This window comes from Podarcis pityusensis, assembly GCF_964106645.2.
Source record: "Podarcis pityusensis genome assembly, chromosome: Z".
Taxonomy (NCBI): Eukaryota; Metazoa; Chordata; class Lepidosauria; order Squamata; family Lacertidae; genus Podarcis; species Podarcis pityusensis.
In genome coordinates this window covers 16611129-16635223 of record NC_138044.1, presented here as the reverse complement: position 1 = coordinate 16635223, position 24095 = coordinate 16611129, and the positions used below count along the sequence as shown (strand labels likewise).

Genomic DNA, 24095 nt, shown 5'->3' with positions numbered 1-24095 from the left:
ATGACTTAAAACAGATGATGTAAATGGGCGTTATTTAATTTTATGTGCTAAAATAGCAGAGACTTTAATAGCCATGCTTAATGTTTATGGACCTAATTCAGATTCCCCCCACTATGATTTACAAATGTTTTTGACACCTAAATGAGTATATTTATGATGAAATGGTGATAGATTTTAATGAAATATTGGATTCTAAGCTTGATAGAAATACACCTGTATGAAAAAAACACACCAATCATTAGTGAGGGAAACAATTAAGACACATATGGAAGAGTTTAGTTTAATGACAAACAACTTTCCCAACAAACCTGAAGGATCCTCTCTTGATGGACGCCCACGAAGTCCAAGGCTTCAGTCAGGAAGTTGTACCGCAACGTCTTCAGAAGGCGCTCCATCAAGGAGATGGAAAGGCGATAGACTCCTGGCCAGGAAGGGGCATCCAGAGATTTCCGCAACGAAGCCTGCGCCTGCATGACATGAAGAAGAAGAAGAAGAGTTTTGGATTTGATATCCCGCCTTTCACTCCCCTTCAGGAGTCTCAAAGCGGCTAACATTCTCCTTTCCCTTCCTCCCCCACAACAAACACTCTGTGAGGTGAGTGGGGCTGAGAGACTTCAAAGAAGTGCGACTGGCCCAAGGTCACCCAGCAACTGGGGCGGAGACGCGAACCCGGTTCCCCAGATTACGAGACTACCGCTCTTAACCACTACACCATACTGGCTCCATTTGAATGAGGACCACACCATTCAAATACACAAATAATTGCTATGCAGATGTTTCTGAGAAGGGGCCAGTTGCTTTCTGATAGAATTGGGTTTCTCCAGGGATGTCAACATTGATAGACCCTGTTTACAGCTGGATATTCCGCCTCCCCTCTCCCAATTTCTCTCCTTTATCCTTAAGGTAAAATTTAGATTGAAAGCTCCTCAGGTCAGAGACCAGTGCTCTTATACTCAAAAATGCTCAAGCCCGTGTATCTCAGCCTGATCACTGAGATCATCCAGAGGAGTGCTGTTAGTTGTCTCTCATGTTACAGAGGCCTAATCGGCCTCCACTAGGCATTTATTGTGGTCAGTCCCCTGCTGCAGAATGCTCTTCCAGGAGACTCAGCAGGCACCTTGCTTTTGACTTTCTCTTGAAAGCCCTTTCTATGAAGACAAGCCTACACAACTGCTTGCATTTTCTGATCAGACAGTCATTTTAAGTGACAATATGATTTATTAGACTTCTCAAGTTGTTTGTTACCAGAATGTCTCCAAGCAACGTACAACACATTTAAAAACAATATAAAAACATTATACCGCATAAAACTGCAAATAACCCCCTAACAACCAAAGGAAGCTTTGACAGAACACTAGTAACAAAGCAACATCTTATAAGTCTATCTTTATGTGTCACCAAAAAGATGTCAGTGAAGGAGCCAGGCGGGTCTTATTGGGAAGAGACAGGGAGCCACAATGGAAGAGGCCTTTCCCCTTGTCACCACCCTCTAAACCTCCCTGATAACCCCCATCTCCCTTTATGGTGTTTTATATTTTACTGCATATGCTGCTGTATACCACACTATATTATGTAAATTGATGGTATGAAGGAATGATTGCTGGGTGTGGAGCACACTTCCACCCGCAGACAAGCCATAGCTGTCTGAACATCATGCCCTCTATCTAACCTTTTGCTCTCTTAGAAGTCTGCCGTGCCCTGTCTGTGACCTTTGTCTCTTTTGATTAAACATTGTGCAAGGGGAAAGTGACGCGGTGGAAACAGGTGCCAAAATAACTTTGTACCACCCCTCGATCTCGGGATTGGAAGATGTGTAAAGGTCACCGTCCAAAATGTATCTGACTGGTTTTGCATATTGTGCTAATAAAAACAGCCTCAGCAGAGCTAGCTGGCAGCTTGCTTATGCACAGCTCACCTGATGACCAACACCTGACCCGTGTCCTTCACTTCAGTGGTATGTATATTAAAAACACCTTTGTAAAGTGCCACATAAAAGGTAAAGGTACCCCTGCCCGTATGGCCAGTCTTGACAGACTCTAGGGTTGTGCGCTCATCTCACTCTAGAGGCCGGGAGCCAGCGCTGTCCGCAGACACTTCCGGGTCACGTGGCCAGCGTGACGAAGCTGCTCCGGCGAACCGGCACCAGAGCAGCACACGGAACGCCGTTTACCTTCCTGCTATAAAGTGGTCCCTATTTATCTACTTGCACCCGGGGGTGCTTTCGAACTGCTAGGTTGGCAGGTGCTGGGACCAAGCAACGGGAGCGCACCCCGCCACGGGGATTCGAACCGCCGACCATGCGATCGGCAAGTCCTAGGCGCTGAGGTTTTACCCACAGCGCCACCCGCATCCCTAAAGTGCCAGATACACCAATGGAATTACATAAGTAACAGCAGCAGATAATTATAATGGTATACTTAAAGTAACCCCTTGCTTCACCATGGCAGCAAAGCAAAGTTCTGACAAAGTGGGTCACCCACACTGGAAAAGGAAGAGGAGTCACTCACCTGACCAGCTCCATCACTGCTCAAATGGTACACGCTCAAAAGAGGCAAGCAAATGCTTTGCATGACGCCAGCTCCAGCCACAGCTGCTGCCCCCTGCAAGAGAACATAAGAAGAGCCCTGCTGAATGAGGCCAAAGGGGGTCCATCTAGTCCAGCATCCTGTTCTCACAGTGGCAAACCCATAAGTAGGACCCAAGCACAATAGCATTTCCCACCTAACATGGCAGATTCCAGCAACTGGTAATCATAAGTACTGCTGCCTCCAACTGTGAAGGCAAGGCAAAGGCATCATGACTAGTAGCCACTGATTGCCCTCTCCTTCTCCATGAATTTGTATAAAGAGTTGGGGGTCAACAGCTCTTGAGAAGTGGTATCACCCGCCTCTCTCTCCAGGTGGTGGAGCTAAACTGAAGCCGCCACAGAGCTCTCTGACAAGACCCTCAGATTTCTTCTGATGTTTACAATGGAAAACATTCTACCTGCTCATCTCTCAGGCTCTCCAGTATCTGGATCCAACAGCCCACCCACAAGACAAGCAGAGGATGAAACAATGAGCTCAGCTCTGAGCTGGTACGCAGCTTAGGGAGTTGTATTAAATCCCAATAATGAAAATTAAATATCACTGGATAAGTTTGAACAGAGGTTGAATGGCTAGTGTCAGGGATTCTTTAGCTGTGACTCCTGCATTACAGAGGGTTTAACCCTTAGGGTTCCTTCCTACAACAGTATGATTTTGTATATTTCTTTCATGCTGGCAAGCTCACCTGATACAAATCCCCAATGTGCCAATCTTCCCTGAAATCTAACCATGTGATTGTGTTATGCGCACATTCTCCTCCACATGTCATTTGACTTTGCCACTTTGAGTCATTCTTCCCAGTACTTTAAACTATGCAACGTGTTTTCTGATTCAGAGAATCCTCAGACTCTCCATGCTTATAGGCAGCATGGCACTGAATATCATACGCTGGGGGCGAACGGCAAAACCATACCAACACCTTCCGCAGCAGGAGTGACAGAACCTGTCGCTTGGACCACAACTCCCATCACCTCATGACTATTAGCTATGACGGATGAGGGGAGTTGGAGCCCAGCAACAGCTGAGGGGGCACGTGTTCCCCACCTGTGCCCCACAGATTATACAGCCACAAGCAGTTGGGGGAAACGGGGATCAGCCATATAGCTCAATACTAGCTAGCTAAAACTGTGTGGAAGTAACATAAAGCTTTTGCCTCTTCTCACCTGCTGGGTCCTGGCCAAGGTCAACAGCAGGTGCAACGAGGCTTCTGTGAAGTGCAGGTTCTGCTTCACTCTTAAGCTTATCTCCAGGGTGGTGAAGAGAGTTGGGAGCAGTGGGATCTTTCGGGTAACTTGAAGCCAATAATCCCCATCCTCATCCACTTCACAGAGCTCCTTCGCCAGGTGAAGCCCCAGCACACACACCTGCTGGGAGGAGGCAGAGCAGGGAGCGAAGAGCACATGGGCACCCAGGTGGGGAAGGAAGGATACTGACTGTCAGAAAACAAGCCACTTAGGATGACTGCTACTAGCAAACAGTTGTTTTTAAGTTTGTGTTAGTTTTATATGGTGTTTAATTGTATACATATTAGTGCACATCACATATACATACTGCACATCATATACATATTAATGCAGTGTTAAATACTTTTATCAAAAAAATATTTTTTAAAAGGATTTACGTCTTTTACACAACAGTGTGGCATGCAGTAGTTAGCATCAGGCTAGACCTGGGAGACCAAGAGTTGAATCCAATCAAATTTTAATCATAGTAGGGCCACTCTGCCGTGCAATTATGTATTCACTGTCAGGTGGAGCTTGGCTCCAGACAACTTTAGTTTAAATCACTGTCTTCTTGCTATGCAGGTCAGCTGAATCAAGTGGTCCACTCTGAATGAAGGCAGGAAATGAACTGAGGCCTCAAGGGAGAAAGGATTAACAACTTTCTTTGAAGTTTCAGGATTTCCTGCCTTCGAGGAACACAGGGGCAGCTAAGCCCCAGTTGGAGATGCCACCCCCCACCAGTCTTTCCCCAAGACTAATGTAGCCACTTGCCCCATCTCGCTGGTCTTTCTGCTTGTGCCGGGAGGCATCGTCTGTTTCCATGCTGTCTTTGTCATCTGTTGAGTCCCCAGAAGTCAGGGAATGCCGAGTCTGGTCAAAAAGGGCAATGAATTCCTCCTGGAGCGTTTCACACACGCTCAACACCAGCTGGGAATACTCAGGAACTTCACTCACTATAACACACATGCACACAGCAATTTGATATGGAGCACGAGGAAAAGCATATAGAGCAGCCTAGTGTTGGACAAAAGCCTTACTTTGAGGTGGGGAATCACTCCCAGGGGATGAATGTGGCCCTCAGGACTCTCCCTAGACCATACCCCCTCACCAGCTCTGCTCTGTTCCTTCCTCAAGTGCATTTGCCTAGCTGGAATCTGCCCCTCAGCTGTGATAAATGTATTGGGCTGGCACTGCGTCCAAAGCTATTGTCCCATGGTTTGTTCCCAAACTACTTCGGGAATGCTTGGGTTCAGAAACCACATTCTTTCCCATGCAAACACCGGAACCTTCAAAGGGCACCAGATTTTCCGCCTGCCTTGCCCTACACTCCTACTTGGGACCCTTACAAGGAGGAACTGCTGCCTAAATAAGTTGTATTGCATGTGAATTTTGCATCTGTGTATTGTTCTGTGCGATTTGCCCAGGGGGTGGGAAGGCGGGCTCTTTTGGGAGAGAAGCGGCATATATACAAACAACAACATAACACAACACAAGCATCTCTGCTCAAGGCATTACGCTAAGCAGCAAGAGTGATGTCCGCAGAAGTTGTCCATATAAAGCTCCCCACCTTTCATCTGCTTCATTTGCAGGACTGTGATGAGAGCAGAGAACACTTTGGCCTTTGTCTTTTCCATCATCTGCTGGTCTGCCTGCAGCACTCCATCCAGAATCTTTGTCAAGGAATTTATGATTTTATCCACAGAGCCCAACTCACTGACAACAGGGATGGGGGGGGGGGGAATGGAAGAAAAGATATTAAGATGCATAAAATTATACACATGTCAGCATGTCATCTGCTCTGCATGATTCACAACCTCCCTGGGTGAGTTTGCTTTAGAAGAGAGAAATAATCCTCACCATAGCGCATCCAGCACCTGCCTGCTCTTGATCATCTGCCAGCAGCAGACCACGGAGGGCATGGTAAAACCACTTCACTTTCTAGTTTCCTCCATCAACAAACAATTCCGCCTTAAACAGTGGTTCACTATAGTTCACACCTGTTTTTGTGTTGGCCATCTTCAAAACTGGATTAGGACTTTTAGAGACCATAAAGCACAGAAAAAAGTTTACAGTGCCCCTTAATGGAGAGTAAATCCCCTGAATAAAATAGGGCTAAGTAGACAGGGTTGGGATCGCATATTACATTTCCACTGCCTTCAGATATTTTAAGAATTATTTGATTGATTGAAATAATAATAAAAATAATAAATATACTGCTTGACTGCAGTAAAACCTGTAAGCAGTTTACAAGAAATACTAAATTATCAATAAAAAATACCAAATAAGAAAGTAAAAACGTAAGATTATTTTATTAGAGCAGTAAAAAAACCTGAAATTAAAGCACGTCTGGATAGGCTTGTTTTAAATAGAGGCTGAAAAGAGTACAGTGAAGGTGCCTTCCTGGGGTCAATAGGAAGGGAGTTCAAAAGTGTAGGTACTGCCACACTAAAAGATCAAATTCTTACAATTATGGATCGATTTCTTAACAGTAACTCTCCAGAGTACCAGCAAGGAGTCCTTCTTAACCCACCACCTGGAAATGCTTGGAACTGAACCTAGGACCTCCTGAATGAGAAGAATGTGTTCTGCCACTAAGCTACTGCATCCTTTCCCCCAAGAGACCTACCTCTTCCACTGTCTCAGCAGGATTAAGAGGAGGGTGCACAGCATGGATCCCAGCTGTAGACAACACACCGAAGTGGGAACCAGCAACTGCAGAAATATTTATTTATTCTGACTGAGTAACAAGATTTTAACATTGCCTCCCTAAACAACATTTCCAAAGGAGAAAGCAACATGAATAGACAACCATCAAGCCTTAAAATAAAACCACAAAATAAAAATGTGATACAAGTCAATAAACCGACAGCACAGGGGGAGGAGGAAAGAAAAAAAGCATGTTTGATTCTATTTCCAAAAACAGAAAGGGAAATGTTTTAAGTGGCTTCAGGACAGAGGGGGAGCCAGGTGGGCATCTCAAAGGAGTGTGATCCAAGATCCAGACTGCTACATAAATGGTCCTAAGTTTTGTGGGCACCTTTAAGTTGGCAGGACAACTGTTCGTGCATCCTGCAATGCGCACCAGGACAAACTTTTCTCATTGATCATGCTCCAGTGAAATGGAGAAACACAGCCTACGTATGCACCATAAATTTGAAGTGTGTTTCATCCACATGGCTCTCCCTGTGAAAGAACCCTGGGAACTATACTTTCCCCCTTACATACTGTTTTTATACATTCTTCTTCACTTAAAGCAGCTAAACAAACTCTATGACTTCAAGCTGTAGAAGACCAAGGATGCTATTCAACTAAGTATTACTCAGAGTATACCTGTTAAAAGGATCATGTTCATTAACTGAAATAGGCCTACTCAAAGTAAGATCTAGTTCAATGGTACCTTAGAACCCATCACTGCCTGCCAATCTGCTACCAAGGGTCATGTTTAAGGTGTTAATACTAACATTTAAGTGCCTATACAGCTTGCTTTATCCCTTATACACCTAGCAGACTGCCGCAGTCTGCAAGAGTCTCTCCTACAAGTTCTAAAGATGTGAGAAGCCCACTCTGCAGTAACTCATAGTGTGACACTTTTCCACTTTCCAAAACCAACTGGAGGCATTTTTCTGTTCCCACGTGCTTTCCTAGCTGTATAAATGGGTCTTCACCACAAGTACCCATTTGTTAGGGCTTTAGTCTTGTTTTAAAATGCATTTGCTGCTTTGGTGGTTTTAACTGTTTTATCTTACGCATAAATTGCCTTGAGACAGTGGTTCAGAAGGCAATTAATAAATTGATGATAAAAGCAGCGATGTTAACAACACTCACCAAAGCCTCAGTCCCACTCAGGACCTCCAGGAACAGCTGCTGGACTTCGGAGTCAGTCAAGTGCATGATGTCGGCCTGAGAGGATCAAAGTCCATCATTAAAAATTTGTAACAGAATCATTCCCTGCCCCCATTTCTTCCTTTATATGCAAGATGCATGTTTGTTGAGAAATCAGCAGCTGCAGTACCAGGTAACTGTAAAATCTGAGATTACTAGAGCAGAATCTGTTGCAACTTCTTTCTCTCAAGTAATAGCTGTTTTGTTTTTGACAAATCTGTTAACTGGCTCAACTAACTTACGTGGATGCAATGTGATTCAATCCCACCTCCCATTCTATACTGTAACATTTTATGGACAGGCAAAGAGACAAAACCTCCTTACGTGGCTGGAAGAAACAATGAGCATCATCCGCCATGCGGAGATCAGCATCTGATACTCTGACATAGAGGTGCAGCCACTGTCCTCCGTCTCTGCCATGTGGAACGCCAGGGACTGCACGTAGCCTGACCAGTAAGCAAAGCGCTTCTCCGTGGAAAACCTCTTCAGTGTGTCTTTCAGCGACTGGTCCAAAGAACCCCTATGGGCAAATGAGAAACTGAGAGCCGTGATTCTTGCTCTTGATTACTCTTGGTTTTGCAGAAAAGTAGAAGTGTGTCCCTTCCTGCTAAAGCAGCTTTGACCTCAAATGCTTTGGACTACAATTCCCATCAGCCCCAACATCATAAAGCCGAGCTGGATGGGGCTGAAGCGAGATGCAATCCAAAACAATTGGACAGCACCAGGCTGGAATAGGTCACCTTGAAGAATTCACATCAAAGCTATAGCAGATATATCAGATAATGAAAAACAAGGTATACAAAAATAAACAGGTGCCATTCTACAGGAAGCTGTAAGTAAGTGGTGGGGAACCTATGGCCCATGGGCCAAACACAGCTCACCAGACTGTTCCTTTGGTGGAGCAAGGATTTCTCCCAATTGCCCATCCTCTGATGGGTGGTCAGAGCAAGCCTTGTTCAAGGAGAGGAGCAGTTTCCATTCAATTTATTTGCAAGCCGCCCTGCCTTGCTCCTTTCAACCTTGAATTTTGGAGGTGGAAAGGAGCAACACGGAGCAGCACAGGACTGGCAACGCCACTTGGGAACACTTGGGAAAGTCAACTGTGCTGGCGGTAACATGCTCTACAACAGATTGTGCCATCTATTGTGCAACATATGCTTATACAATTCTCTTGCACAACATTCTGCTGATGCAAAACGTTTTTCACCAGTAGAACTAGTATGCACTACTAAGTGATTTCAACTTAGTATGCACTGCATACAACCCATAATTTCCTATTACATCTGTACTGAGCTGGCAGAAGCAGGTCACCGGCTTTTACGATATGCTCTGAATGATACTTACTTAACTACATAGTAGATCTCCAGACAAATGATTTTCATGATCAAGGCACAGGTGTCCAAGATGCTGAGCTACAGAGAGGGAAAGGGAGTTATGTGGAATGTATATGTGCATGTTTTATGTATCATATGTGTTTTATTACACATTTTATTATGCTGCTATTAACTTTGTTTGCTTGCTAAAATCTGTTTGCTTGTTCTCTTTTCTTCATTTCTATATTCTGTATTTGGTTGACCAATAAATTTTGATTTGTTTTGCTTTGATTTGAGAACTATCAGGCTGGTGGCTCATACAGAAACAAAAGGACAGAAACCAAATTTACCTGGGAATATTTCATGCCTTCTGTCCCATCAAGCATACTGATGGGGTGGGGATGTTGGAACTTGGAAATCTATCAAATTTTACTTTACTCTTTTAAAATGTATCTATCCTGTATATCTTACCTAGGGGGAATAGCAATTAAAGGCTGTAACACCCAAAATACAGTGGTGCCCCGCAAGACGAATGCCTCGCAAGACGAAAAACTCGCTAGACGAAAGGGTTTTCCGTTTTTTGAGTCGTTCCGCAAGACGAATTTCCCTATGGGCTTGCTTCGCAAGACGAAACGTCTTGCGAGTTCTTGCGAGTTTGTTTCCTTTTTCTTAAAGCTGCTAAGCCGTTAATAGCCCCTAAGCCGCTAAGCCATTAATAGCCGCTAAGCCGCTAACAGCCGCTAAGCCGCTAATAGCCGTGCTTCGCAAGACGAAAAAACCGCAAGATGAAGAGACTCGCGGAACGGATTAATTTCGTCTTGCGAGGCACCACTGTATGGTAGCAGGAGACATGCAGGTCCACAAACTAGTGCTACTTACTATGGAAGCAACTCACCTCAGACGTTTCGGAAGGCGGAGGAAGGGTTCCAAAGAGTGGGTTAGTTAAATTTTCCCAAAACTTTGGCCTACAAAAATTGCAGAAAAACAGACAAAATCAGGCATTGTTCACATTTTTTTGCCAACTTCAAAACATTCCTAAGGATAGAAGGATAACTGTGTTTGTGTTGGTGATTAAAGTGCTCTACTTTGTGCCTGCTCCCAGACGGGTTGCAACATGAGACGAGAAAATTTATCACTTACTTGGTGCGGAGGACTAACATAGCACTATCCCGGCGGTCCTGCCAGAGGGCATGAAGGAAGGCAATGGCAGCTCGCTGGAGAAGCGGGGGACACCAATACCGCTCCTGCTGTTTGGTGTCTATCAGCTCCAGAACTACGTGAAGGCAGCTCCACTCTCCTAAGTTGAATTCCTATACCAGAAAAAAACAAAATGCAAAAAGAGTGGCAGTGGGAGAGGAGAAAAACTTTTAAGGACATGCTTTAGTTCACAGAAGCTACAAAAGCAGGGTGGCAGGAGTGTAGAAGTCTGTGTGGCGACCATATAATGTGGTCAAGTCACTGGGAGAGAAAAGAGAATGCTGAATTCTGCCCCTTCTGTGGCAGAGAGGAAACTTATAAGAGTCTGCTGGATCAGACCTATGACCCGCCATCTGGCCCAACATCCTTTTCTCACAGTGGCCAACCAGATGGTCATTATGGGAAACCTGTAAGATCCTCCTGTGCTTTCCAACAACTGATATTCAGAAGCATAGCTGCCTCAGAATGTGGAGGCAGAGCATAGCCATCATGGCTAGTGGCCACTGATGGCCCTATCCTCCTCTATGAATTTGTCCAATCCAAAGCCATTTAGGTTGGTGACCATCACTGCCTTCTGTGGGAGCGAGCTCCATTGTTAACTGTGTGCTGCTTGAAGAACTCCAGCTTCAATGGAAGACTACACATTCTAGTGTTATGAGAAAGGAAGGAAAACCTCTCTCTATCCACTTTCTCTGTCACATGTCTATAAGCTTACAATGTCGCCTCTAAACTAAAAAGTCCCAAACACTGCAAACTTTCTCACCTTGTGCCTAAACCTAGGCACGAACTAGTAGCCAGCGACTGTGCAAGTTTTTGTAAAGGTTTTGTGTGTGGGTGTTCTATCAAGTGCTGAGTGAAACCAGATCTCCTTTGTGGAAAGCCTAGGATTGTGGCTGCTGCGGTGAGTGAAGAAAGATTATGTCAGAGAGATTATGTCAGCTGGTTTCAGGGCTGATGCTGACCTGCAACTTCTGATCTTTGAATTATCACAATACTCTTTGAACTATTGTGAGTTTGCACACTGAACTGTATGGAGGTTCTAATTTTTAATGCTCTGCTATTCTCTCAAGCTTCTTTGAACTCAATGCTGTGAATGGGAAAGCAGCATGCAAATATTAAAGCAGATCAAAATATGTGGGCTGAATCATTCAAGCAAAAGGGAGGTGGCTAAGGTAACGATTCTAGGTCACAAAAGTGAAAAATTATTGTGTGCTCTCTCGCGCGCTCTCGCACTCTCTCTCTCTCAGACACACACGTGCACACACACAGAGTCTACCTTTGATCCATCAGTCCCATCATTTACTTCCAGATTGAGGAACAGCTCAATGAGGCCAGGCTGCGTTTCCACAGCAACGGTGAGGAACTCGAGAATCATGACTTTGATGCGCATGTCCTCGATTTTGCTCTGCAGGCGTGTCAGGAAGGCATCACGGATGGCAGCAGCATCATTCCCAAGGCAGGCATAGACAGACATTGGAGCAACCTAAAATAAATGAAATAAAACTCTACTAAATAACCAAATTTGTCAAAATCCAATCCAATTTTTAAAAAGCATTGCAATGCTTTTCAAAAATGCTTAGGCATTCACTATTCTTATGCTTGTTCAGGAGAGATTGACTTTGGATGCTGTAACAGGATAGAGAGGAAGAAGGTCTCAGATTTGCCAAACCTAATCCACTGAAGCTTTATAATATGTTACTAGCCACAACAGCTATGCTTGGCCACCAGTGTTGGAAGCAGCAATGCTTCTGAATACCCATTATTGGAAACCACGGGAGGGGAGAGTGTTGCTCTTGTGCTTGGTTCCTGCTTGAGGGCTTCTCATGGAGGCATCTAGTGGGCCACTGTGAGAGCAGGATGATAGATAAGAGGGGTTACTGGCCTGATTCAGCAGGACTCTTTCTGTGTATTCAGCAGTGGTGACCCCTTCAGGACTTTTCAGAAATTCTGAGAAGTCCTGCTTACTGTAGGGGGTGGGCATAAGAACGTAAGAGCCTGGCTGCTAGATCAGGCCAACCAGATGCCCCAATGAGAAGCTTGCAATTAGGACCTGATCACAACAGCAACACACTCCCTTCCTGTGGTTCCCAGCAACCAGAGTTCAGATGCATTGCTGCCTCCAACAGTGGAGATAGAACAGTTAGTGACTACAGTAGTACCTCGGGTTATGTACTTAATTCGTTCCGGAGGTCCGTTCTTAACCTGAAACTGTTCTTAACCAGAAGCACCACTTTAGCTAATGGGGCCTCCTGCTGCTGCCGCGCTGCCGGAGCACAATTTCTGTTCTCATCCTGAAGCAAAGTTCTTAACCTGAAGCACAATTTCTGGGTTAGCGGAGTGTGTAACCTGACGTGTATGTAACCTGAAGCGTATGTAACCTGAGGTACCACTGTACTGATTTCCCCCAACCACACAGGAGGTCCTATTTTTAAGGATGGGGAAATGAAGTTGCTTTCAATGGCCTTGTAAGAATTGCGACTAACAAATATAATGAATCATCTCCATGGAAAAACCACAAAAGCCCTTTAATGGGTAGAAAACAGTAAAAGACTTACTGTGGCAAGCCGCTTCAGAAGCTGGATGGCGAGGCGTGGCAAGGCAGGGTCGTGTTTGTGGTAGATATATTTGGCCAAGATAGCAATCAGGTTGTTCCTGTGGGCACCTGGCAAGAGCAGAGTTTTTTAAAAAAAATCACAAAGAAGATTCATGCATCTCTGAGGAAAATATTTCCTTACGAAGGAAGTGTAAAAAAAAGCAGCTTCCTTCATCAACCCACATCCCTTTCTCAAAATGCAAATTTTGAAAACCACACACAGGTTGTAGGTACCTGTTTCAATCACACATATCAATTAATATGTTTAAATTAAAATGGATGTACTGATAGTCACTGGATTTTTTTTCTTAAAAGGTGCTGTTTTTAAAACAAAAATGTGAAGAAGAATACAGTAGATTAGAAATTGTAATTGTTAAATGTTAAAAATTCAAGGGCTATAACAATTGTTAATGTGAGCTGATGAGGTAGTTTTCTTTTCCTTTTCCCTTCCTCTCTCTGGTAAACATGTAATTAAAAGGAAACAAGAAAACTACACACAGGCTGTATAGGCATAAAACTAGTGTGCCACATTCCTGGCTACAGAACATATAAAAGGAGGTACCTACCATGCTGCGTAAGGGAATGTTCCAGAGGAGACACCACATTGGACGGCGGCTTCAACCGGATAACGTTGTTGGTGACAGAGAACGCCAGTTTCACTGTCTGGATGAGCAGCTGGCCCTGGCCATGAGACTCATCACTGCATTGTCAGCAAGAATTGCATTAGCACCCATCATTTCCACAGCACTTTTTCAGAGCACTCTGATCACATTAGAGGCTAATGGCTAACCTCAAATCAATGCATGAAACTCAAGCACACCTCTGTATTAGGGGCCACATAACCACCACCCTCCTTTTAGGGTTGTAAGATCACAGTGCAAGCAGACACACACAACTGGCAGAGTTCCCACTGGGGCCTTTGTTCAAGACCTACACCACCCCATGCATCCTTGGGTTCCTGGTGCCTAACTAAGGTGGTTGAGTCTGCTAGATGAGACCTATGGCCTATCTAGCTCAGCACTCTGTTCACACAGAAGCCAATAATTGGCCTCTTTGGAAGCCATGAGCAGGATCCAAGGGCAACAGCGACTTTCTTCACTTGCGATTTCCACCAACCAGTATTCAGACTCAAACAACCTCTGACAGGGGAGAAAGAGAACATAAGAGGAATCCTGCTGGATCAGGCCAGTGGCCCATTTACTCCAGCATTCTATTCTCACAGTGGCCACCCAGAGGTCTCAATCGGAAGCTTGCAAGCAGAACCTGAGCACAACAGCAACACACTCCCCACTTGTGATTCCCAGCAATTGGTATACCCTACCTCCAACAGGGTACCTATTCACCTAGGATTTTGGTGGTTTATTTACTGTACTGTTTTTAACTTCTACTTCACCATGTTTACTTCCGTTGGCTTACTAGCTGCTGGAATTATTGAACCACTGCATTTTTTCGTATTGTTTTATTTGCTACAATGCAACATGTCAATATTTTATCTGCTATTCCTTACAAAAGAATGCCCCTGGGGAGCTGAGAGGGGGGCAGGCAACAAAGTACTCACCTGCTAGACTGTGTGGCCATCACCATATCAATGGTGTCCACACCAATGCCCATGATGTTTATGACGGCCTGTCCTGCTTCCGTGTTGGCCAGGCTGAAGATGCAGAGGGACTGCAGGCTAGGGGCCCCGCTGAAAAAAGGCAAGAACATGGATCTCAACTCAATGTGAAAGTCCTCACAGTTAACCCCCAATACAACCAGCGCTATAAAAAAAAAGTGGACAGAGAGCTGACGTCTCCATAGCCATGAGTACTAGCAGTTCAACTCTTACGCAGGGTTGTCGTGTCCTGGTCTCCTTTGGGAGGAAGAGTGGGGGTATAAATTTAAAAACTCATCCCATTCTGAGGGATAGGGCAGTAGCTCAGTGGTAGAGCATCCGCTTGGCATGCAAAAGGTCCCAGGTTCAATCCCTGGTATCTCCAGGTAGGCCTGGAGAGCTACTGCAGGTCAATGTAGACAGTACTGAATTAGATGAACCAACTCAGTACAAGGTAGTTTCTTATGTTTCATTTGTTCCACTTTCATCGTAAGTTTAAGATAGATTTATTATAAAAATGATGTAAGGAGCAACAACAACAACTCCCATTCTGAAAAGGAAGTGTGCATGCGGCTGTGAATTATTACTATTATTATTATTATTATTATTGGGATAGGGGAAACAAAATCTGTAGGGGAAAACACATGCTTTGCATACAGAAGGTCCCAGCCAACAGCCAACATGGGGCCCTCCAGATGTTGCTGGACTACAAATACCACCATCCCTGATCACTGGCCATGCTGGCTGGAGCTGATGGGAGCTGGAGCCTAAGAACAGCTGGAGAACACCACTCTGGCTTCTCTGGAGTTAGCAAATAATGGGAAAGACCCCTCTCTCCACCAGAGACGCTGGAAGGTTGCTGCCACTCAGAGCAGACAGCACTGGGCTAGAAGGAACAAGTAGTCTGACCTGACAGAAAGGAAGCTTCCTATGACAAAAAAATCATAGGCACAAAACACACACACAAAATGCAGAGTTGGAAGGGACCCCAAGGGTCATCTCAACTAAAGCATCCATGGCAGATGACCATATAACCTCTGTTTAAAAACCTTAAATTTACCTGCTCTGAGTTTCCATCTCAGGGGACAGATTTAGGATAGCATGAATCAGCTGCAGGATAAGGCAACCTGAAAAACCAAGAGGGAGAGGGAAACCATTGTCAGGACAGGGGTGGGGAGTGGACTTAAACTGCCAGTTCTGCCCCACCTCTCTTCTGCGTCCAAAACGACCTGCACGCCAGATTGCGCGTCAGTTGGCTGTGCTTAAAATGGTCCCCACCCGTATCCCGACGCCAACCCTTCACATTTTTTTGTTATTGTAAGGTCCAAGGTAACTTTTTCTGAATGGTTGTTATACTTGTTGGCTCTATGTCTTTCTGTTTCTCTTTATAAAAATGAAAATCCTTTGTGTGCTGTGCTTTAAGATGGCAAGATTGAGGGCAGGTACTGTCTTGTTTCAATCAATTGTAATCCACTTCTGGGAGCCTTTTTGGATGAAAAGCAGGTCACAAATGCTATAGGTTTGGGGTGGGGTGGGAATACCCCAAATCCTTAGCTCCATCCACCCACAGAAGTCGTGCTTACCAATTCTCTCTCTCACTCCATGGGAGTTGTAGCGCCATTTGTGGTAGTTGGGGAGCATCTCCTTCAGGACAAACACGATGCACGGCACCAGACCTTGGCTTTGGGTGTTGCCAAGCTGCCCCTAAGGAAAAGCAGTCAAGAAACCCAAGACCAAAATCAAAGGAATGAAGAGACCACAAGCTTTCTTTGTTATTACCCGATTCCAAACCCTGTTTCTGTATTTCTGAAGTTACTGCAACCATTATGCAACTGTGTTTTTTATTTTAGCAATATATATATATTCTCCTTTTTAGATAAGATGCTTTGGATGCTTTGTAGAAAAACAGGATAAATGTAAAGAATCTCAAGTCAATCAGGAAATCCCCCCCCCCAAAAAAATAAAAAAGCAGAAAAGCCTGGACATTCCTTGCTGATTTTTTATTTATTCAAAAACATTCAGAAACAGCTCGCATTTTTTTTATTTTTTTACACAAACACTAAGCAGTATACAATATAAAATAAAATAAAATAAAACAAGAACACCTTAAACCAATAAGACCCCAGTCTAAAAAACTAATAAATGTTCCCCACTGCATGATGCAGGAAGTATTCCTTCTCCCCAAAAGCACTTACCCGTATGAGTGTCATGACTAAATTCAAGAAGGAGGTCGTTACACCATATTCGCCCTGCGGCTGCTCAATACTCATCAGCAGACTGCCATAGCCTCCAGCATTCATTCCTTCTGCACTGTGAGAAAAGAGGACAAACAAGCAACAGGGAAAGAAAGTGAGGGAAGTGTGAGACTGTGCACTCCAATCCATGACTGAGGAAACTGCAAGAGTGTGCAATTGTCGACGACACGCAAGAATATAGGAAGCTGCCTAATACCAAGATGGAGAGGATACTCGATGAAGGTGATGGACTACATGGAATTGGCGGAAATGACTGGCAGAATCCGAGACCAGGGTGAAGAGTCGGTGGAAGAAGATTGGAAGAAATTTAAAGACTACTTACAGAAATATTGTAAAATTAATGAATCTTAGAATGATGTCAGAATGAAGTTAAGTGGTTTTAGCAGCAATGTCATTAAGGTGTATGCAAAAATGGATGGTTAATAGGTGAGAATCTAAAGCTATAATATATTAAGTTAAAGGACTAAGATAAAAACAAAGAGGGAAAGGAATTGCTGAATTAACCAATGGAATTGGAATACAAAAAAGGGAGGTGAGAGGAGGTCAGGGAAGCAAGGAAATGAAATGTAAGATACGGAAGGATTAATTTGTCTTTAAGTGTTTTTTCTAAAAAAAAATTCTATACTTTGTATTTTGTATGTTTTTTCTCCTTTTTTTCTGTATTTTTCCTTGTCTCTTTTATTTTTAACTGCGTAATTTTTTGTTTCTGAAATTTTAATAAATATCATTTTTTAAAAAAAAACCAAGATGGAGAGGATACTCTCGGTAGCAAAGCACTTTCCTTTGTATGGTGAATGGTAAAAGTGGGCAAAACTTTCTAAAACCCTGAAGGGTCACTGCCAGTCAGGAACGTAGGAAACTGCACTCGACAGAATCATACCGCTGATCCATCTAGGTCAGCATTATCAACACTGACTGGCAGCAGCTCTCTTGATGTTTCAGGCAGGGTCTCTCCCCCAGCCTTGCCTGGCGATGTCAGGGATCCAATTAGGGAGCAGAAAGAAAGTAAGATATATTTCAATGACTTAAATGCTTATTACTATACATTCAAACATTGTCAAACCAGAAATCGTATTTGGTAATAAACCACATTACCAACCACAGTCAATAAAATTATTCCGCTTGGCCATATCTGTTTCCATTGGATTAGATGACTCTTGGGTCCCTTCCATTCTATGATTCTACTACTGTTCCACTGGCTTTATGTTGTGTTTTTGTTAAATTGCTATATGTTTATTGTTATAATGCTACAATTTATTATGCTGTACATTGCTTAGAAAATGTTTAAAAATTAATGGTTTGTAAGTGTTTAAGTAACAATAAACACGGTGGCCATCCAGTCAGTGGATTCATTGTTCCATGGATGTCAGTCAAATTACCTGATCATGTGGCTCATACTAGAGACCGGATTGGCAACGAATGGTAAAAAGCCTGTGTGGTGAAGATCCATCCAAACCTGAAAAGGGAGAGCAAAAAGTGTATTTATCTGTTCATTACATCTGATCATTACACCTGTTGGAGACAACTCCAATAGAAGCAAAGCCAGAGAGGGCCCCTTTACCTTTGCAGGCATCCGAGAGGCTAGGACGGTCAAACAGTTGACGCAAGAAGCAATAACGTCAACCGGGGGAGAAATAACAGTAGTCAGCCTGGAAGAGAGGCAAAAATAAATACACAGAGCTTTTTCAAAACAGTCAAAAGGATGATACCATCTCGTCGTTCCGGCACCGGCTTAAGTACTTGGGAGTTTTAGAAAAAGGATTTGATGAAAGTGGATCAAAGTTTGAATTAGAAATATTAAGTAATGATTCTAAAATTTTGTCTAAAATGTATACATTGCTGCTTGAATGGCATTTGAAGGACGAGGAGGTTAAGTTGGTTATGATTCACTGGGCCAAATATACAGCTGAGTGATTGGGTAAAATTATGGAAAGAAATTTACTGCATGCAATGCCCTAAAAGAAAATGTGATGGCAATGATGTATAGATGGTATATGTCACCTGTCAAGTTAGTGAAAATGTATAAAGTCAGTAATAAATGTTGGAAATGTAAAGAAAAAGAGGGAACATTTTATCACATGTGGTGGGAATGTAAAAAGGTGAAATGCTTCTGGGAGATGATATATAATGAGATGAAAAAAATGTTGAAATATACATTTATAAAGAAAACAGAAGCATTTTTACTGGGCATTGTTGGAAGTGATATAAATAGAAAGGAATATAAGCTCTTTTTATATGCAATAACAGCAGCAAGAATATTACTGGCCCAAAAATGGAAGCAAGAAGAATTACCGACGATTGAAGAATGGAGGATGAAGTTAATGGACTATACAGAACTAGATAAACTAACAGGGATTCAAAACCGGCGGGACTAGAAATTCACGGAAGACTGGAGTAAATTTACAGACTATTTGAAAAGTATTTCTGAAGATCAGACGACGTTCGTAGGTTTGCTAGAAGTTTTGTGAGGAGTATTATTGGAAGTATTGCAAAAATGGAGAAGGGGAAGGATGATTTGTTAAGAGATGTAAAGGCAATATAAAGTTAAGAAATGCATAAGAAGTGGTTAAAACGGTGGATCATCAGAGGTGCTGATGGAAGACTAAAAAGATTGTATAAGTGATAAGTTTTGTGGTACATTTTATAATTTATATGTTAAAATCAATTAATTTTTTTAAAAAAAAAAATAAGTACTTGGGAGTTTTATCTCCATCTCTCTTGGAGAGGCTTAAGTAGAATGACCACACAGGCTGCCTTTACCTTTGTAACAGCATGTAGATCCGTGAAGTAATGGGCAGGAGACAATCGGCGATTGACACATCAGTGCTGATGACTTTGTGAACCAGATCAATGATCGGCTTAACCCTCTGGCAGTGCTGAATGACATCTGGGGAAAAAAGGAATGCATTTAGTGTGAGACACCCAGACAAGGTAAAAGCAAGGAACATAAAGAAGCAGGAGCTACTAGTGAGCTGATGGGTTTTTGTTTTACTCATCATAGGAACACAGGAAGGTGCCTTATACTGTGTGAGACTAGTGTCCATCTAGCTTACTATTGTTTACATTGACTGGCAGCAGTGGCTCTCAGTGGTGGTTTCAGCCACGCCTACATGGAGACATCAGGGATTGAACTTGGGACCTTCTCCATGCAAATGTCACCGAGCTCTGGTCCTCATAGTTCTGAATAAAGGACTGAATTAAACAGGAGCGTAGGAAGCTGCCTTCTACTGAGTCAGACCATTGGGTTCTATTTTGCTTAGTACTGTAGACACTAACTGGCAGCAACGCTGCGTTCCAGGGTTTCAGGCAGGGAGTGTCTCCTAGCACTACCTGCTCCAGTCCTACCTGGAGATGCCATTGGGGACTGAGCCTGGGACCTTCTGAATGCAAGGCTGCTGCTCTGTCACTGAGTTAGCAGTACACCTCACAACATATTTTACAGAGTCCCCACCCTGCTTTTCCAAATTTCTGGGAGAGACTCACCTGCAGTCGACACTACATGCAACAGCATCTCAATCTCGCAAGTAAACAGCGTCCAGCTGCTGTAGGAGTACTCCCATCGTACCAAATAGGCCTGGTCATCCAGCATCACCTGGCCCACTGTTCCCTGAGGTATCCGTAGGTTTGTCTGGCCTAGCCCTAAAAAGCGGGGAAAGGGGACAAGGAGCAAAACAAAGTCAAGACCTTCGTGCGAGTTGAAATTTCTTAAACTACGGACATTTGTATTTAGGAAAAAAACAAGTAACATTCCAGAATGATTTATTTCATAAGATTCATACACAGCTTGATTGTATAAAAAAGCTCTAAAAGCAAAAGTTAAAAAGTTATCAATAAGAAGAATCAACAACAACCATAGAATTGGATAAAGTTGGGGGGACCCTCAGGGTCATTTAGTCCAACCCCCTGAAATGCAGGAATCTCAACTAAAGCATCCATGGTAAGACGGCCATCCAGCCTCTGCTTAAAAACGTTACCTGCTGTGAGGATCCATCTCAGGGCACATATACAGGATAGTATGAATCAGCTGCAGAATAAGACAACCAATCCACTCTCTCCCTTTAGAACTTTCATAAAGTTAAACTAGCAATAGGTTAACAATAGATTAATACTTGCATTGACTTTCTACATATCTGGTCAGGCTTGTCTAAAAAAAGGGGGGGGGGTTAGCAGGTGCCAAAAAGAACAAAGTGAAGGCACCTGCCTGGTTAATAATTTTACTACCTTGTGGCATTACATAAGAACAAAAGAAGACAAAACCAAGCCAGATACAAGGAAAAATATCACAGGATCATTTGGTTTCACCCAAGCTAAGTGCGGGATGCGGGTGGCACTGTGGGTTGAACCACAGAGCCTAGGACTTGCCGATCAGAAGGTCAGCGGTTCGAATCCCTGCAACGGGGTGAGCTCCCGTTGCTCAGTCCCTGCTCCTGCCAACCTAGCAGTTCGAAAGCACATCAAAGCACCAGTAGATAAATAGGTACCGCTCCGGTGGGAAGGTAAACGACATTTCCGTGCGCTGCTGTGATTCGCCAGAAGCGGCTTAGTCATGCTGGCCACATGACCCAGAAGCTGTACGCTAGCTTCCTCAGCCAATAAAGCGAGATGAGCGCCGCAGCCCCAGAGTCGGCCACAACTGGACCTAATGGTCAGGGGTCCCTTTACCTTTAAGCTAAGTGCAAGTAGTATATACAGAACAACTAACAAACCAACATTTAACTTTCACATTCTTTTGATAGGTGTAAAATAGAAATTACCATACAGTCACCAAACTTATGTGCCAAGGGAATGATGATGGTGATAATATTTATTATGTCCCACCACCACCAACTCAATCAAAACACAATTATCAGAAAATGTCACAGAAGCTTCTTGTTATTGGCTCTATTAAGGAAGCAAAGTTTTGACACACTGATACCATCACCTCTCACGCCTATCATTCATATTCCATCCTCTATCTCAAGCTCACCAGGCCACCCACTCCTGTTCCTGCTTCCCACCCGCCTTGAAGGTTTTCAGCTTCCTGGAACATGCACCTGAACTCTGATGCTGCCTTTGGTTTGTCTGGACAGAAGATGGAGAGGTGTGTCCATGACTCTGTAGAAACTAGCCTACTGGTAAGATGCACATTTGCTGCTCTGCCAGCTTCTGCCTTTGCCCCACCACCACTGGCATGTGGCTCCTGGAAAAGAATGTGGTCCTCAGCCTGAAAAATATTCCCCACTCCTGCCCTGCCTCTTTATTGTCCCATTACTCTCCTAAAGTTTTCACTTTTTGGGCCACACATATGCCTCTCCATTGTTTTGCATCTTTGCAGTATCATTTAGTTATCATGGAAATCTTTTGGACTATTAGATAGTGTCACAGTTCCAAGGTGGCAATTATGGTCCAGAAGGTGGCCCTGGGCATTTGATGCTGGCCGCCTCAGCAGAACATAAAACTGTAGGATCCCAAATGGTCCCAACTTCTGCTTCCCATGCTGCTTGACAGGTATTGGGAGGCAAGTGTTCAAATCCCCTTGCTCAGCCATGAAGCTCACTGGGTGACCTTGGGACAATCGTTGCCTCTCAGCCTGACCTAACTCACAGGGCTGTTGTGAGGATTAAATGGAGCGGGAAGAACTACGTACACCACCTTGAGCTCCTTGGAAGAAAGGTGGGATACGAGTGTAATAAAAATAAGAATAATTAGAGAGGACAAACAAGGAGTTGGGACGACCCTGGGGCAAAGAGCCCTTCCTTCTTTCTTACCAAGGGGATACAGCAGCTTCGGCGCCTGCCTTCGCCACAGGGTACCGTCTTCATGAGAAACTACATCTGGAGGCTTGTGCTTGTAGACCTCTATGTAGAAGGACATCTTATCCAAGAAGCTATAGACCTTTAAGCAGAGAGGTGGGGGGACAAAGGCAGAGACTCCTTCATTGTGGGAAGGAGTTGGAAGTCTGATATATCTTTCACATAACCACCCCACTCTTTTATCTAAGGTAGTGTGCATGCCCCATCTTATTTTTATCACCACAACTACCTTTTGAAAGCTTGACTTTAAAAGCCCAAGCTCCAGCCTGTGACTGAATACAGATTTTTAAACCAGTCTCCCCAGTATAATTTCCACATTCTAGCAACTGCACTGGTTCCAGACAGTGGTAATTAAAAGCACTCTAGGATTTATTAGCCTCCAAATGTACCTTTTTTGCTGTAGATTTATCAGACACAAGGGCTGTGAGTAACTGCAGAAGAGGAGAGAGGAGGTGGGGGAACATCCCGCAGACACTGTCCAAAATAATGCCCAGACCTGCACTTGGCTCCTGGTGTGAGAAAGACATGCACAGAATGTCCATTACAAACTGGTGCTAATCAAAGGCATTTTCTTGAGCTGCTAACATCAGATCAGCTTGGGCATTGGGAGTTCCTAGCTTTAGAGCACAAGTGTGCTCCACTTCCTAGCCACTGGAAGTTTAGAGGTGGACAAGTTTGGAGATGGTGCATGAGCAATAGAAGTTTGAGATAGAAAAGTTTGTAACAGACTATGTAATAAAAATGAAAGTGTGTTGCCATGTGGCAGTTCCCCTGGCCACAGTGCAAACTACAGCATGACAAAAGGCAGTGGATGGGCAGCCCAGGCCATCAAAGGAGGTAAAGACCAAACAGACTGCAGCAGCAGATCCCCAGCTCTGCTGGTTTCTCTGTCTGCCAGCCTCAGAGTCCACATGGATGCAGAGCCCAGGCTGGCCAGCACTGCAAATGGCCACTTTCCTACTCCCCAGTCAGTCTTGGAATCCACTGCTGCTAATCAGAATGAAGTAAAGAACACAATCTGCCCATCACAACTATAATAATGCCCATCACCAATAGTTTTCCGAAGGCCACAATGCAAAGAAGAGCAACACAATAAGTCTATTGCTCAAAACAGCAAGCAGAGGTCCAAAGCTCGAAAGATGATTTCCCCATAAAGGCTTTGGTCAAAGGAATACAATGTAAGAAAATGCAGGCCAACTGCAGCTAACTTACTGTTTTCCAGAACAGTGGAGGAATGCTGGAAGAAGCCAGAACTTCACACGCTGTATCTATTATGTCCTTTAGAAAGGAGAGAGAAAACCACCCACAACATTACACATCACTTGTTTCTGGTTCTTCCACCGTAAACCTCAAGAATTAAACCAGGTTCAAGACTGTTTAAACCAGACTTCACCAAACTTGGGTGCCCACCCAATGTCGGAACCACCAACTCCCGTCTTAAGCCTTTGGCCTCCTACCTGCTGATTGCCCAATGTGTGCAACTCCAAGGAGGTCAGCACAAAGGAGAGCAGGCCATAAATGCACATGCAGGCTGTGCTGGCGATGCACTGCAGAGCAAAGAGAGTGGGAGGAAAGGATATGGAGTGAACAAAGACTCATTCAGAAACTACAGAAGTTGAGCACAGAATTTAATGAGACATCTATTACAATCACAGAACCCA

General features: G+C 43.9%; 1 protein-coding gene across 3 annotated transcripts in view; it reads right to left on the bottom strand.

Annotated features, from left to right (window-relative positions):
- The window catches only part of NUP188 (nucleoporin 188), a 47426-nt gene that overhangs the window by 10032 nt on the left and 13299 nt on the right, over positions 1-24095 (bottom strand). For 2 of the 3 annotated variants that reach the window (XM_080989709.1, XM_080989710.1), the window contains exons 12-37: positions 23892-23981; positions 23647-23712; positions 22824-22943; positions 22390-22516; positions 20126-20281; positions 19403-19529; positions 18204-18291; positions 18022-18098; positions 16583-16697; positions 15971-16091; positions 15448-15514; positions 14352-14480; positions 13360-13493; positions 12756-12862; positions 11477-11683; positions 10144-10313; positions 9899-9968; positions 9035-9102; positions 8015-8228; positions 7634-7708; positions 6435-6520; positions 5376-5521; positions 4580-4761; positions 3749-3949; positions 2508-2600; positions 309-467 (exon numbers count right to left, since the gene is read on the bottom strand). In XM_080989709.1, the coding sequence (XP_080845835.1) occupies positions 309-467; positions 2508-2600; positions 3749-3949; positions 4580-4761; positions 5376-5521; positions 6435-6520; positions 7634-7708; positions 8015-8228; positions 9035-9102; positions 9899-9968; positions 10144-10313; positions 11477-11683; positions 12756-12862; positions 13360-13493; positions 14352-14480; positions 15448-15514; positions 15971-16091; positions 16583-16697; positions 18022-18098; positions 18204-18291; positions 19403-19529; positions 20126-20281; positions 22390-22516; positions 22824-22943; positions 23647-23712; positions 23892-23981 (3195 nt within the window). The remainder of the gene's footprint in view (positions 1-308; positions 468-2507; positions 2601-3748; positions 3950-4579; positions 4762-5375; positions 5522-6434; positions 6521-7633; positions 7709-8014; positions 8229-9034; positions 9103-9898; positions 9969-10143; positions 10314-11476; positions 11684-12755; positions 12863-13359; positions 13494-14351; positions 14481-15447; positions 15515-15970; positions 16092-16582; positions 16698-18021; positions 18099-18203; positions 18292-19402; positions 19530-20125; positions 20282-22389; positions 22517-22823; positions 22944-23646; positions 23713-23891; positions 23982-24095) is intronic. The other variant, XM_080989711.1, reaches the window with a different exon arrangement.